General features: G+C 37.9%; 1 protein-coding gene across 3 annotated transcripts in view; it reads left to right on the top strand.

Moving 5' to 3' along the window:
• LRBA (LPS responsive beige-like anchor protein) overlaps positions 1–15,888 on the top strand; it is a 787,299-nt gene that overhangs the window by 171,504 nt on the left and 599,907 nt on the right. For all 3 annotated transcript variants that reach the window (XM_033215458.1, XM_033215456.1, XM_033215457.1), the window contains exons 27-30: positions 3,455–3,576; positions 4,021–4,128; positions 11,210–11,369; positions 14,869–15,310. In XM_033215458.1, coding sequence (XP_033071349.1) covers positions 3,455–3,576; positions 4,021–4,128; positions 11,210–11,369; positions 14,869–15,310 — 832 coding nt within the window. The remainder of the gene's footprint in view (positions 1–3,454; positions 3,577–4,020; positions 4,129–11,209; positions 11,370–14,868; positions 15,311–15,888) is intronic.

The raw sequence follows: 15,888 nt of genomic DNA, 5'->3' as shown, positions 1-15,888 counted from the left end.
TGAGGAGAGAAGTCACAAAAAATGGAAGCAAACCATTAGGAACCATGGTCATATGAAGAGATAAAGCACCTATGAAAACATACATGGAAGTGGAAAATCTAGTTAATGATGTATTTTTCATATTTAGCAAGAATATCTGTTACATAAACTAATGTATACCTGTGCTTTTCACCACAAGTATAATTTTTACTCAAAATGCTATTCAAAGTATTTAATAGTATTTAGTTTAAATGTAAAATTCCAAGTATTTTATATTTAATAATCAATGGTATATCCAGCTATTCTAAATAACTTGGAATAACAATCTATAGATAGTTGTTTTAAAATTTAAGAGACATTCTAATTGTGAGCATAACAAAAGCCATCATTTATTGACTATTGTCATTTGTCATTGTTGATTTTCTTTCCTTTTTTTTGAGACGGAGTCTGGCTCTGTCGCCCAGGCTGGAGTGCAGTGGCTGGATCTCAGCTCACTGCAAGCTCCGCCTCCCAGGTTCACGCCATTCTCCTGCCTCAGCCTCCTGAGTAGCTGGGACTACAGGCGCCCACCACCTCGCCTGGCTAGTTTTTTGTATTTTTTTAGTAGAGACGGGGTTTCACCGCGTTAGCCAGGATGGTCTCGATCTCCTGACCTTGTGATCCGCCCGTCTCGGCTGCCCAAAGCGCTGGGATTACAGGCGTGAGCCACCGCGCCCGGCAATTGTTGATTTTCACGGTGACAATTTTGTCCTTTTTATTCATGAGGTAATTGAAGATAAAAGAAATTGGGATACTTATCTATAGCTAAAAAGCTCTAATTGGTGAAGGTAGAATTTGAGTACTATACTTTTGTCTAACTAGTGCTCCTACTCTTTCTATTGTAGTATATACTTCTTTAATCTATTAGTATGCTTCTTTAATCTTTCTATTAGTATTATAATTAAATATTTAGACTTTATTGCTCCACGTGTGCCATTTTCAAAGCCTTTTCAATTTCCTAGAAAGAGTACATTTCTAGAATTAAAAGTACAAGGCTATACTAGGAAAGCTTTACTCAAGAATAATCAGATTCAGAGGCTAGGGAAATACTCTTTGTTCCTAGTTTTTCATAGCCATGGAAAGAATTAAGAGATAATTTAATCTACCTCAGTACAGTCTGTTCTATATATGGAAGTGAGACTTAAAAATGACTTGTCCAAGATCATTTAGTAGAGTATAGTAAGCAAAGTAACAGTCCAAACATGTGATATCATTTTTTAAAAAATTGTATTTGTATAAATTTGTGGGGTACAAGTACAATTTTGTTACATACATGGATTGCTTAGTGGTGAAGTTAGGGCTTTTAGGGTATCCATCACATGAATAATATACGTTGTTCTCTCTCCCTCTTCCTCTTTCTTTCTTTTTTTCTTTCTTCTTTTTTTTTGACATGGAGCCTTACTCTGTCGCCAGGCTGGAGTGCAGTGGCAAGATCTCGGCTCACTGCAATCTCTGCCTTCTGGGTTCAAGTGAGTCCCCTATCTCAGCCTCCTGAGTAGCTGGGACTACTTCACACCCAGCTAATTCTTTTTTTTTTTTTTTGAGATGGAGTCTCGCTGTGTCGCCCAGGCTGGAGTGCAGTGGCTGGATCTCAGCTCACTGCAAGCTCCACATCCCGGGTTTACGCCATTCTCCTGCCTCAGTCTCCCGAGTAGCTGGGACTACAGGCACCCGCCACCTCGCCCGGCTAGTTTTCTGTGTTTTTTAATAGAGACGGGGTTTCACCGTGTTAGCCAGGATGGTCTCGATCTCCTGACCTCGTCATCCACCCGTCTCGGCCTCCCGAAGTGCTAGGATTACAGGCTTGAGCCACCGCGCCCGGCCACACCCAGCTAATTGTTTGCATTTTTAGTAGAGACGGGGTTTCACCCTGTTGGCCAGGGTGGTCTGGATCTCCTGACCTCGTGATCCACCCGCCTCGGCCTCCCAAAGTGCTGGGATTACAGGTGTGAGCCCCATGCCCAGCCTGAGTCTCCATTTTCAATCATTATACTCCCTACATCCGTGTGTGCACACTATTTAGCTCCCACTTATAAGTGAGAACATATAATATTTGTCTTTCTATGTCTGACTTGTTTCACTTACAATAATGATCTCCACTTCCATCCATATTGCTGCAAAAGACATGATTTTTTTCTTTTTTGTGGCTGAATAGTATTTCATTGTGTATATATACCACATTTTTTTATCTAGTTATCTGTTAATGGACACTGGTGTCCTCATTCCTGTTGTTTCCTGAGTTTGGGGTTAGAAGTTAGGATGGCAACAATAAGAATAACTGATTCAAACCAGGAAATGAGGTGTGATTTTTAAATTTGTAGTACAGATCCAAATTTGATTTTATGCAGCTTGTGAAAAAGATTGTATGGAAAGTATTTCCTGGGTCTGATAGCAAATTTGACAAAGTAAAATATTTCTTGGGTCTGATACCAAATTTGACAAAGTTGTATTCCATATTCTCTCTTCCCTCCACTTGTTCCCTCCTTCCTTTCTTTCAACTTTTATTGCTCTCTTTGGGCAACTTTCAGAACACTTTCTTTCTAAATTCTCATGCCTGCTAGCCATGTGTTACACCAGTGATTCTTTGTGAAGTCCTCACTTAAGTTTGCTATTTTGTTCCTAATTTGCTCTCGCTCCTTTGCTCAGTTTAAGTACCTTGAGTGCTACAGATTTGGAGGGAATTTAAATGATTACATGGTATCAAGCAATTCATAGTGAAGGGTACATAATGTAATTCATCATTTAAAATCCAAAAATTAATTTCTAATTAATCTAACTGCCTGATTTGTGGGAGCCTTAGGTAATTTTAGACTGTATATTAATCAAATTCCTTTTCCTGTCTCCCAGTTTCTAAGCAGTTTTAATGAAAGGTAGTAAATGCTGGACCCTATAAAGCTTCTTAGAAAAGGTATATCCTCTATCAGTCTCAATTAATATGCTGTAATGATACAATATAAGAAAAACCTCAAAGTTTCTGGTTTAACTAATTTACTTTAATGATGGTGGTAGAAGATTATTACCTAGACTAGTTCATGGTAATGTGCTTTGTTCCCTATTTTTTTTGATTTCTTTCAATTCTTTTATTCTCCATCTTTTTCTTAATAAAAGATTGTCCCAACTAGCTTAGTTGAGATCTAAGAAACAGTAGCCTATTTTTAAGATTCCTGAACTGATTTCCTTTCAGCAAACCCTAAAGGTTTAGACCACTGGGCCATGCTGCCTCCCTAAAGCTTAACTGGGCCATAGCATGGAAGCTAACAATATCAGACAGCCAACACTAGGCGATAAAGTCTAGGGACATTTTACGAATAAGCTGAATGTCATCTGTTTTGAATAAAATCTTATGTAAATCATATCGTGTAGTTGATGTTTTTCACTTCCATAATCTTAAATATTAACTTTTCTTTCCCAATCTTTTCCTTAAAATAAATTACAGTTTGTGCCATAGCAGTAAGGAATTGTTTGGAGTGTCAACAGCATTCACAACTGAAAACTAGGGGAGATAAAGCCTTGAAAACAATACATAGCCTTATTCCCTTAGGGAAATCTGCAGCGAAGGTAAGTATACAGATCAATTAATTTTCAAAAAGCATACTCCTATTTTACAATTAAGATTTTTATTTGCTCATTTCAACATAAAGTTAAATAAGTCTGGCAGAGATTAAAATAGTTACTTTAGGCCTGGACATAACATTCAAATATTTGTGTTTAAATATACAATAAAGATTTGTTTATACTTAATCTTGTCTCCTTTTCCCAATGTTTACTTTTCTTGTTTCTGTGATGCTTTTTCCTTCAAATATGTCATTTTTTCCTGTATGCCACCTTTCTCCACCTCTCTCCCCAACCCCTCAAAGGAGAAAGAAGCATACACACAAAGTGGGGAAAGGAATGCTATAACTTTGCTTTTCTGGTTCTTGGAATACTGTGTTTATTTTTAAAGTATATCTGTGTAATGTGTATATCTGTATATATATACATTTTTTTAAAAATCTTAAATAGAGTCCAGTGGACATTGTGACTGGCGGTATATCTCCAGTAAGAGATCTTGACAAACTTCTACAGGACATGGATATTAATCGACTAAGGGCAGTTGTTTTCAGAGACATAGTAAGTTACAATATTTCTTTCATATTCTCTCTTAACTGTTGCATATTTCCTCTTAGGCCTAATATATTGAGATTAAAAATTCTTTGTGATATCAAATAGTGTAGCAGAGATAGAAAGGTCTAGAAACCAGTTCTTTTGACAGTGATTTTAGAAACAATGACAAGATTAGAAAGGATAGTTTATGTAAAGGGAGCTAGTAGATCAGTGTAGTGATATTAAAAGGAATAATGCGTTATTACATAGTCAGCAGTCTAAGTACTATACATGTATTCATTAAGTCCAACAACTTCTTGAGCTGTACTATTGTAATTTCCATTTTATAGATGAATAATCTGAGGCACATAGAGCTTGAGTAACATCTCTAAGCTAATGTTGCAACAGTGATAAAATCAGGATTCGAACCTACCAGTCCTAATTCTAAAATTGATGCTCTGAATGTAATAAAATGTTCAACTTCTGAGTGGCATGTTATTTTACCGAATATTGGATATTTTTTCCTCAAAGGTATACTAATGTGATAAAAAGGTGCATGATGAAATGTTGCTCTCAGTTTGGTGTTTCCGATTTTCTAAAGATGAAAAACAGTTTTGTTTCAGCTGATTTTGATAGAAAACATTGCTAATTCTTATGTAGAAAATTTAAAGTCATATAGAAAATATAAAGATGAAAGTAAAAATTAATTTGTAATTGTACTCATCAGCATTTGGAATATTATCATTAGTAAATATTAGTTGAACACTTACTACATGTTTTACATATATATTTCTTATAAACTTTCTAACCTCAATTTTTCTTTTTCCCCTCCCTTTTTTTTTCAATAGTTTGGTTCTCTTTAGTTCTTGACTAGGTTTTTATACACATGTAGAATTTGGAGTATTATCACTACTTAATAGTATTGAATACTTACTGTGTATTAAACATAATACTGGATGCTCTTATCAGGGGTCCCCAACCCCCAGACCACTGATATGCACTTAGGCTGCACAGCAGGAGGTGAGGTGAGCAGAGGGTGAGGAGTGAAGCTGAGCTCCGCCTCCTGTCAGATCAGCAGGAGCATTAGATTCTCATAGGAGCATGAACCCTATTGTGAACTGTGCATGCGACAGATCTTGGTTGTGCGTTCCTTATGAGAATCTAGTTATAAATGTAATGCACTTGAATCATCCTGAAACCATACCCCCTACCCCCACCCCACGTCTTACCCCCGACGGGTCCATGGAATAATTGTCTTCTATGAACTCAGTCCCTTGTGCCAAAAAGGTTGGGGACCGCTGCTGTATATGTATGTTTAATTCTCACAATAATTCTATGAGGGAATTAGCAATATTTAAGTAATGTGCTTAAGATTATACAATTAGTAAGAGGTGAAAGTGAGTTTATGACTTAGGGAATTTGATTCTTGAAATTTGATCTTAACTAAAAGGCTATACTACCTTCTTAGATCTCAGTTCTCTAGTAGCTGTTATTATTCCTTTAATTAAGAAGGCATCAACTTTTTTTCCCCCTGGAATCCTTTGAATGTGGTCAATTTGAGGACCAAATGTTGCTGTTTTCTCCTCTGTTCACTTGTTTCCCATTGGGCAGGTTCTGAGTCTATTATCCATAACTTTATATTTCCTAGAATGATATTTAAAAATCTAGAATAGAATTAGCCACATGTGGTAGCACATGCCTCTAGTCCTAGTTACTTGGGAGGCTGAGTTGGGGAGGATCGCTTGAGCCTAGGAGGTCAAGGTTACTGTGGGCTGTGATTGTGTCACTACACTCCAGCCTGGGCGACAGAGCAAGACCCTGTCTCTTAAACAAACAAACAAACAAACTGGAATAGATGATGTTACTATTTTTCTTTCAGAATTCTCTAATAGCATCTTTTTGTGGTTAAATGGAATCCGAACTCTTCACAGTGCCTCTGGATGATTTGGCTCTTGTAAAACCTAACCAGTTATTATATTACAATATTCTGCAAACAGAATTAGAATATCTCTTTTACTACATGATTACTGAAAGTGATAAATAATTTTAAGTATTTTGTGATTATAAAAGTTATATAATCACCTTATAGGAGTTTTAGAAAAAAAGAAAACACTATATTTTACATGCTAGAGTTTAGCCTCTTTAGGGAAAAAAGGGAACCTTTGATGAAAAAGGAAATGACTGGCCGGGCGCAGTGGCTCAGGCCTGTAATCCCAGCACTTTGGGAGACTGAAGCGGGCGGATGACAAGGTCAGGAGATCGAGACCATCCTGGCTAACACGGTGAAACCCCGTCTCTACTAAAAAATACAAAAAACTAGCCGGGCGAGGTGGCGGGTGCCTGTAGTCCCAGCTACTCGGGAGACTGAGGCAGGAGAATGGCGTAAACCCGGGAGGTGGAGCTTGCAGTGAGCTGAGATCCGGTCACTGTACTCTGCCTGGGCAACAGAGCGAGATTCCGTCTCAAAAATAAATAAATAAATAAATAAATAAATAATAAATAAATAAAAAAATTTAAAAAATAGAAAGAAAAAAGGAAATGACCTAAGATCGAGGACATAAAGAAATTTCTACCTTGAGGTTAAGAGCTAAGGTTTTTAATCACCCTAATCTGAGTTCAGATTTGCTTTTTTACATACTATATATCCTTAAGTAACTTGCTTCTCTAAGCCTTATCTTGTTCAAGTTTGCTAATAAAAATATATGTGAAATACATAGCACAGTGCCTGGCATACAGTAAATATTCAATAAATGACAGCTACAATGGAAAGCAAATTTATTTCAGGAGTTAGGATTTAAATATAAAAGATTTATGGGATATTTTTTATTTGAGGCCAAAAATCGGGCATATACTGTAAACTTCATGTGGTAGTTAGTAAACATTGAACATATTAATGGGCTAAATAAGGATTTAGATTGGCATAACTAATTTATAACGGACTAAGAAGTTAAGGACAAGTAAATTATTTGTCTGCATTTTGAATATTAAAGTCATTAGCAGCAGTTATTAGATGGCAGAATTGTGTGGCAGAAGAACATGGCTATGCCTAGAGAAAAGGGGTGGTTTATAAAAAAGACAAATGAACCTTTATTTTTTCCAACAGACTAAGAAGTCATTACACTTGAACCTGCAAAATGCCATACATTTTGTCAGATCATGGATTACAAATATGTTGAAGAATTGCATCAAGTGGATATGTTCAAATCGAGCCTATCTTCTGTTTCTCTGAAATTGATTATATCCAAATTTTTTGACATTAAGTATTAACTGTTAGTCTCATTTTTACCGTTAGTTTCCATTTACAGACGTGCCTTATTTTATTGTGCTTTGCTATTGCACATTGCTGATTACTGGATTTTTTACAAATTGAAGCTGTTTGGCAACTCTATGTCGAGCTAGTCTATCTGTGCTATTCATCCAACAGCATGTGCTTACTTTATGTCTTTATATCATATATTGATAATTCTTACAATATTTCAAACCTTTTCATTATTATTATTTATCTGTTATGGTGATCTGTCATCAGTGATCTTTGCTAGTACTATTATAATTGTCTTGGGGCACCACAAACCACACCCATTTAAGACAGTCTTAAAACTTATTAAAACTTAATCAATATCTGACTGTGCTACGAACTGGCCATTCCCATCTCTCCCCTCTCCTTGGGAGGGGCCATTCCCCTGTCTCTCTATTCCCTGAAACACAGCAATATTGCAGTGAGGTCAATTAATAGCCCTACAATGGCCTCTCATGTCTCTCACCTTAAATAAAAAGCTAGAAATGATTATGCTTAGTGAGGATGATATATCAAAAGCTGATACAGGCCAAAAGCTGGGCTTCTTGTGCCAAACATTTAGCCAAGTTGTGAATACAAATGCAAAGTTCTTAAAGGAAATTAAAAGTAAACGATTACTCCAGTTAGCAAATGACTGATAAGAAGTAAAACAGCTTTATACTGTTAAGTTGAAGAAAGGTTTAGTGGTCTGTATAAAAGATCAAACCAGCCACATGGTTTGCTTAGGCCAAAGCCTATTTCAGACAAGGCTCTAACTCTCTTCAATTCTGTAAAGGCCGAGAGAAGTGAGGAAGCTGCAGAAGAAAAGTGAAGCTAGCAGAGGTTGGTTCATAAAGTTTAAGGAAAGAAGCTGTCTCCATAACAGAAAAGTACAAGGTGAAGCACTAAGTTCAGAAGAGCTAGCTAAGAAACTGATGAAGGTAGCTACTAAGCAACAGATTTTCACTGTGGACAAAACACCTTTTATTGGAAGAAGATACCATCCTACAACATTCCTAGCTACCAGGAAGTCAATGCCTGGCTTCAGTGTTACCAAGGACAGGCTGATTCTCTTGTTAGGGACTAATACAGCTGGTGACTTTAAGTTAAAGCCAATGCACATTTATCATTCTGAAAATCCTGGGACCCTTGAGTTATGCTAAATCTACTCTGCCTGCGCTCTATAAATGGAATGGCAAAGCCTGGGTAATAGTGCATCTGTTTACGGCATGGCTTACTGAATGTTGTAAGCCCACTATTGAGACCTGTTTGAAGAAAAGAGTCTTTTCAAATTATTACTGCTCATTGATAATAAACCTGGTCACCCGAGAGCTCTGATCAGATATACAAGGAGATTCATGTTATTTTCATGCTTGTTAGTGAAATATTCATTTTGCAGTTCATGGATTAAGAGTCATTTTGACTTACTATTTAAGAAGTACTTCGTCTTATTATTTAATACATAAATTTTATTAGACTGTAGCTGCTATAGATAGTAATTCCTTTGATGGATCTGGGCAAAGTAAATGGAAAATCTTCTGGAATTCATCCACTATCGTAGATACCATGAAGAACCCATGTGATTCACGGGAAGAAATCCACATATTAGTGTTAACAGGAGTTTGGAAGAAATTGATTCCAATTCTCATGGATGACTTTGAGGAGTTCATGATTTCCATGGAGGAAGTCACTGCTGATGTGGTGGAAATAGCAAGAGAATCAGAAAGAGAAGCAGAGCTTAAACATGTGATTGAATTGCTACAATCTCATGATAATACTCCAACAAATGAAGAGTTGCTTCCTATGGATAAGCAAAGAAAGTGGTTTCCTGCAGTGGAATCCACTCATGATGAAGATACTGTGAACATTGTTGAAATGATAAAGGATTTAGAATATGACCTAAATGTGTTTGATAAAGCATTAGTAGGGTTCAATCCTGTGAGTAAAATGATATCAAACAGCATTGCTTGCTACAGAAAAATCTTTTGTGAAAAAAAGATTCAGTTACTGTGGCAAAGTTTGTTGTCTTATTTTAAGAGATTGCTGCAGTTACCACCCTCACCCATCAGTCAACATCCATGAACATGGAGACACAACCTTCTACTAGCAAAAAGATTGTAACTCACTGAAGGGTCAGATAATTGTTAGCATTTTTAAGCAATAAAGTATTTTTAAATGAAGGTATGTGCATTTTTTTTTTTAGATAGAATGCTGTTGTACAATTAATAGATTACAGTGTAGTGTAAATGTAACTTTTATATACACTCGGCAACCAAAATATTTGTGTGACTCACTTTATTGTGATAACCACTTTACTGCAGTGGTCCGGAACCAAACCTGTGGTATCTCCATGGTATGCCTGTATTCATATCTGATAGGGAACAGTGTTCTTCATGTTCTTATTTTAAATTTTAAATTTACCTTCTACTTGAGCCTTTACTTTTCAGAGTTTGATGCATAACCTTGAGTTTTTTCTTTAAATTAACAAGTTCAAACCTATTTGGGAAAGTTCGTAGAATAGTGATGTGTGTAGGTTCTCCTTGAAGATGGGGAATTTGACTAGATGAAGAGGTCAGTGATATACAGATACATAGGTGACCGGTAGAGCTAGAATGGAGCCTAGGCCCTTCAAGAGGTCAGTCTAATTTGTCTACTTTCTCATACTTTATTTTTAATCCTGATACATAATTGTTTGTACTGTTTAAAATACTCTCAAAAATTTCTTTGTGGTCAGGTGTGGGAGCTCACACCTATAATCCCAGTGCTTTGGGAGGCCAAGTCAGGAGGATTGCTTGAGGCTAGGAGTTGGAGACCAGCCTGAGCTACATAACAAGAACCTGTCTCTTCAAGAAATTAAAAAACAAAAATTAACTGTGTGTGGTGGTGTATTCCTGTAGTCCTAGCTACTCAGGAGGCTGAGGCGAGAAGATCTCTTGAGCACGGGAGTTCAGGGGTACAGTGAGCTATGATTGTGCCATTGTACTGCAGCCTGGACGATGGAGTAGGACCCTGTCTCAAAAAAGAAAAGAAGGAATTCCTTTGACATCATATTCTGTATCTAATAGCTTCTTTTTTTTTCTCCTGCATGTTTATTTTTTAGCACTTTTATGGTGATATTTTATGTATTTTAGCTTTTATGATTATAGATAATAATAACCAGTTATCCTCATATCGTCATGTATGTATGTACATATATATGTATGTATGTATGTATGTATTGAGGTGGAGTCTTACTCTGTCACCAAGACTGGAGTGCAGTGATGCGATCTTGGCTCACTGCAACCTCTGCCTCCTGGGTTCAAGCCATTCTCCCACCTCAGGCTCCTGAGTAGCTGGGATTACAGGCATGTGCCACCACACCTGGCTAATTTTTATATTTTTAGTAGAGATGGGGTTTCACTATGTTGGCCAGGCTGGTCTCAAACTCCTGACCTTAAGTGATCTGCCTGGTTTGGCCCCCCAAAGTACTGGGATTACAGGGATGAGCCACTGCATCTGACTTGTTTCATGTAGTTATAATTACTATTTGTTTGATTAACATTATAGTGTGTATTAGGACATACGTCTTTAGATTGAATAATTTTTAAAAATGAGCTAGCTTCTCTCCATGTTTTGCAAGTATAAAACCTCTCATTTAAAGACATTTCTCTAAGAGTCTTTGCCTAATGTTTGCTCAAGTAAGTTTATTAATAAATTTATTATTTATATAGGTATGTCTTTTCTGTGTATATTGAAAGATTTGTGAATATGTTTTGTATTTAAACGTTGTGATGTAAAATGTAATTATGTTATTTTATGGTTACATAATCAACTTCTTTAATTTTTTTTTCCCAGGAGGATAGCAAACAAGCTCAATTTTTAGCCTTGGCAGTAGTATACTTTATCTCTGTTCTTATGGTCTCCAAGTACAGAGACATTTTGGAACCCCAAAATGAAAGGCATAGCCAGTCATTTACGGAAACTGGCAGTGAAAATGGGAATGTATCACTTTCTGGTAAGTTTGCATTTTCTATTCCTTTGTACCAAATTTCAAATAAATGTTACTTACTTTTGATGGTTAAAATATTGATACTGGAATTTAAATCCATTTATGTGTAAATTACGTGAGAGCATACATATATTTTTATTATTAACTAAATGTTTTGGCTTAAATATCATGTAATTAATTGCAGCTGGGATTTTTTTGTTCTTTAAATGAACCATCTAATTAAAGGTAAGTCAGAAAATGGTATCTTATACAAGTAAAGAGTCGAAAAATTTTACTGACTTAATTTGCTGTGAAGAATCACTACTATTCTCTTACAGGAGACAGACTTGTTAACAAGTAACTACAATAACTGGAGTTTTAAAAGTAGCTGCCAGTTATAAAAGTATAGTTAGTTAAGTAACTGTTGCAGTTATAGAAGTAGCTGCCACCCAAAGGAGGCAATTTATTATTCACTCGACATTCATTCAATATCTACTGGTTACTTGGGTATATATTCATGACTAAAACAAAACAAAAAAATCAATGTTCTTATGGAGCTTATATTCTAATGGGAGGAGATAAAAAATATGTACATGTTATAAGTAAATTGTGTAGTATTTTAGAAGGTGGTAAAAGTGCTTAAAAAAAAAAAAGAAAGAAAAGAAAATAATAAGCAGGGTAAAAATATAAGGAATGACCAGGAGTTATTGGGTATGGATTTTTCTCTGAGGGAAATGAGAGCTCATTGGAGGGTTTTGAGTACAGGAGTTACAGTTTATGTTTTTAAAAATACCTCCGGGCTGGGCGTGGTGGCTCACGCCAGTAATCCAGCACTTTGGGAAGCTGAGGCAGCTGGATCACGTGAGGTCAGGAGTTGGAGATCAGCCTGGCCAACATGGTAAAACCCTATCTCTACTAAAAATACAAAAAATTAGCTGGGCGTGGTGGTGGGTGCCTGTAATCCCAGCTACTTAGGAGGCTGAGGCAGGAGAATTGCTTGAACCCTTGAACCTGGGAGGCAAAAGTTGCAGTGAGCAGAGATCCCACTCCAGCACTCCAGCCTGGGTGACAGAGTGAGACTCCGTTTCCAAAAAAAAAAAAAAAAGTAACTCTATATCCTGTGTAGAGGTTATAGAGGGCAAGGATAATCAGTGTCAGGTACTGCTGTTTACCACCTTACCCTGCAGCTTAGTGGCCTAAGACTACAACCATTTTAATCTTTCTTACATGATTCCTTGAGTTATATTTGGATAGGGCACAGTGGGCATGGTTTATCCCTGTTTCAGATGTTGTTTGCTGGGTCTGGAAAATCTAAGGTGACTTTTCTAATAGTGTATGTAGTGCCTCAGGTGGGATGGCTCCGAGAGCTGAGACTGACTGACTAAAACAGCTGAGCTGGGATTATATGTCTGCAGCCTTGATACTTGTTCTCAAATGAATTCCTGGTTTCCTTCATTAGTTTGGAGAGCATATCTGTCTCCATATCATCTCTCTACATGTTCTTTCCAGCAAGGTAGATCAGAAATAAGCCACACTTCTTACAGAGATGTTCAGAGATTCTGGGAATACAAGAGCTGCCAGACCTTCTTAAAATATGGGCCAAGCACTGGCCCACTGCTGCTTTTGCCAGATCCTGTTGGTTATTTGCAGTCAAGCCTAGTCCAGATTCAAGGGCTTATCAAGGGATGAGTACCAGGAGACATGGGGCAGTGGGATTATTGAAACAACCCTCCTCCACAACCAGTTAGGAGGATATTGCAGTAATCAGTAATCGAGGCAAGAAATTATGGTGGGATGGATTAGGTTGGCAACTGGAGATGGTGAGAGGCAGTCAGATTCTGGATATGTCTTAGTGGTAGAAAAAACAGGATTTTAAAACATTAAGTGTGCATTGTGTGAATGAAAAAGGTAGTCAAAAATGATTACAAGGTACGGTGGAGTAGATTTTTTTTTTTTTTTTTTTTTTTTGAGGCGGAGTCTCGCTCTGTCGCCCGGACTGGAGTGCAGTGGCCAGATCTCAGCTCACTGCAAGCTCCGCCTCCTGGGTTTACGCCATTCTCCTGCCTCAGCCTCCCGAGTAGCTGGGACTACAGGCGCCCGCCACCTCGCCCGGCTAGTTTTTGTATTTTTAGTAGAGACGGGGTTTCACCATGTTAGCCAGGATGGTCTCGATCTCCTGACCTCATGATCCGCCCGTCTCGGCCTCCCAAAGTGCTGGGATTACAGGCTTGAGCCACCGCGCCCGGCCTACAGTGGAGTAGATTAAAGGTGAAAGAGATTTTCAGGGAAAGATGAAAAGAGAAGAAATTCAGTTTTCAGCATGTTGAGTTTGAGATGATTTTTAGACATGTAAGATAAGTTGTAGGGTAGCAGTTTTATTTAATAGTTTGACTTTTTTGGTGGGGGGATAGTGGTATTTAAAACTTGGAGAATGAATGATATCATGAAGGGACCAAATGTAGATAGAGAACATAAGAGGAACAAGGACTGAGCCTTGTGTCCCTCCAGCTTAAGAAATCAGGGAGAAAAAGAGGTGAGAGATGTTAAAAAGGAACAATCAGTGAGGTAGTACAAGGAAAACAAAAAGAGAATGGTGTTCTGCAAGCTGAGGAAAGGAAGCATTGTCTAGTTGGAGGGAATAATTAGCTGCTGCTGTTATGTGAAGTCCTATTAGGACTGAAAACTGACCATTGGAGTTAGCAAGATGCAGATTTTTTGGTGACCTTGATAAGACCATTTTTGCAAGAATGGGTTGAAACCCTGATTAAAGGGAGTGAGAATTAAATAGAGAGAAAAGGAGGCATTCCTCGTTGAACTGGATTTTAAGGATCATTGAATTGTTTATGCTTGTAGAAGAGGTAACAAGTTTTCCAGCTGCAGTAACCATATTTGAGGTAGAGCTTTTTATTTTATCCTAAAGATTGTGGACTTGGGCCAGGCGTGGTGGTGCATGCCTGTAATCCTAGCACTTTTGGGAGGCCTAGGCTGGTAGATTGCTTGAGCTCAGGAGTTCGAGACTAGCCTGGGCAACATGGTGAAACCTCATCTCTACAAAAAAATAGAAAAATTAGCCAGATGTGGTGGCACACACCTGGGGTCTCAGCTACTTGAGAGTCTTAGGTGGGAGGATAGCCTAAGAGGTCAAGGCTACAGTGAGCCTAGATCATAGCACTGTACTCCAGCCTGGGCAACAGACACACACACACACACACACACACACACACACACATATGCACACACAGAGATTGTAGACTTTTTCTTATAGGCCAATGACTTTCGACCTTGTATTGCTACCCATTACTTTAGATAATTTTTGCAAGTATTTATTTATTTTATTATACTATGTCTCTTGATAATAGGTATATCCACTCAGTACATTTTATAGAATATGTAATTAGGTTTTACTCTTTTAGAACATGATGTATTTCATAATTCAAAACAGTAGATAGCTATTAGGATTGAATATACCTTTTAAAAATTAGTACTAAATTTTTGTTTATTTCTTCTGTTTCTGGGTGTGATATAGAAATCACACCAGCAGCATTCAGCACTTTAACTACGGCATCAGTGGAAGAATCTGAAAGCACATCATCTGCTCGAAGGAGGGACTCAGGCATTGGGGAAGAAACAGCCACTGGTTTAGGAAGCCATGTGGAAGTAACTCCTCACACAGCACCTCCTGGAGTCAGTGCAGGCCCAGATGCAATCAGTGAGGTGCTATCTACTCTTTCTTTAGAAGTCAATAAGTCTCCGGAAACCAAAAATGACAGAGGAAATGAGTTGGACACTAAGGCTATGCCGTCAGTTTCGGTTTCAAAAAATGTCAATGTGAAAGACATTCTCCGAAGCTTGGTTAACATACCAGCAGATGGAGTCACAGTGGATCCTGCCCTTCTGCCACCAGCCTGCCTTGGAGCCCTTGGTGATCTGTCTGTGGAACAACCTGTGCAGTTCAGATCTTTTGACAGGTACTGAAAATAGGTTTTCATTTTGGTATGTTTCTACATCTGACCCTTGAACAACATGGCGATTAGGGATGCTGACGCCCTGTGTAGCCAAAAATCCGCATATAACTTTTCACTCCCTCAGAACTTAACTTCCAATAGCTTATGTTGATCAGAAACTTTACTGAGAACATTAACAGTTGATTCACACATATTTTGATTGTTATATGTATTATATACTGTACTCTTACAGTAAAGTAAGCTAGAAAAAAAGAACATGTTATTAAGAAAATCATAAGAAAGGCCAGGTGCGGTGGCTCACATCTGTAATCCCAGCATTTTGGGAGGCTGAGGTGGGTGGATCACCTGAGGTCAGGAGTTCGAGACCAGCCTGACCAACATGGTGAAACCCAGTCTCTACTAAAAATACAAAAATTAACTGGGCATGGTGGCATGTGCCTGTAATCCAGGCTACTCCGGAGGCTGAGGTAGGAGAATCGCTTGAACCTGGGAGGGGCGGAGGTTGCAATGAGCTGAGATCACACCATTGCACTCTCGCCTGGGCAACAAGAGCGAAACTCTGTCTGAAAAGAAAAAAATCA

Source organism: Trachypithecus francoisi, unplaced genomic scaffold (genome assembly GCF_009764315.1).
Source record: "Trachypithecus francoisi isolate TF-2019V2 unplaced genomic scaffold, Tfra_2.0 Lachesis_group1, whole genome shotgun sequence".
NCBI classification, from domain to species: Eukaryota; Metazoa; Chordata; class Mammalia; order Primates; family Cercopithecidae; genus Trachypithecus; species Trachypithecus francoisi.
The sequence above is the reverse complement of the archived record's forward strand: the minus strand, read 5'-3'. Positions and strand labels throughout refer to the sequence as shown.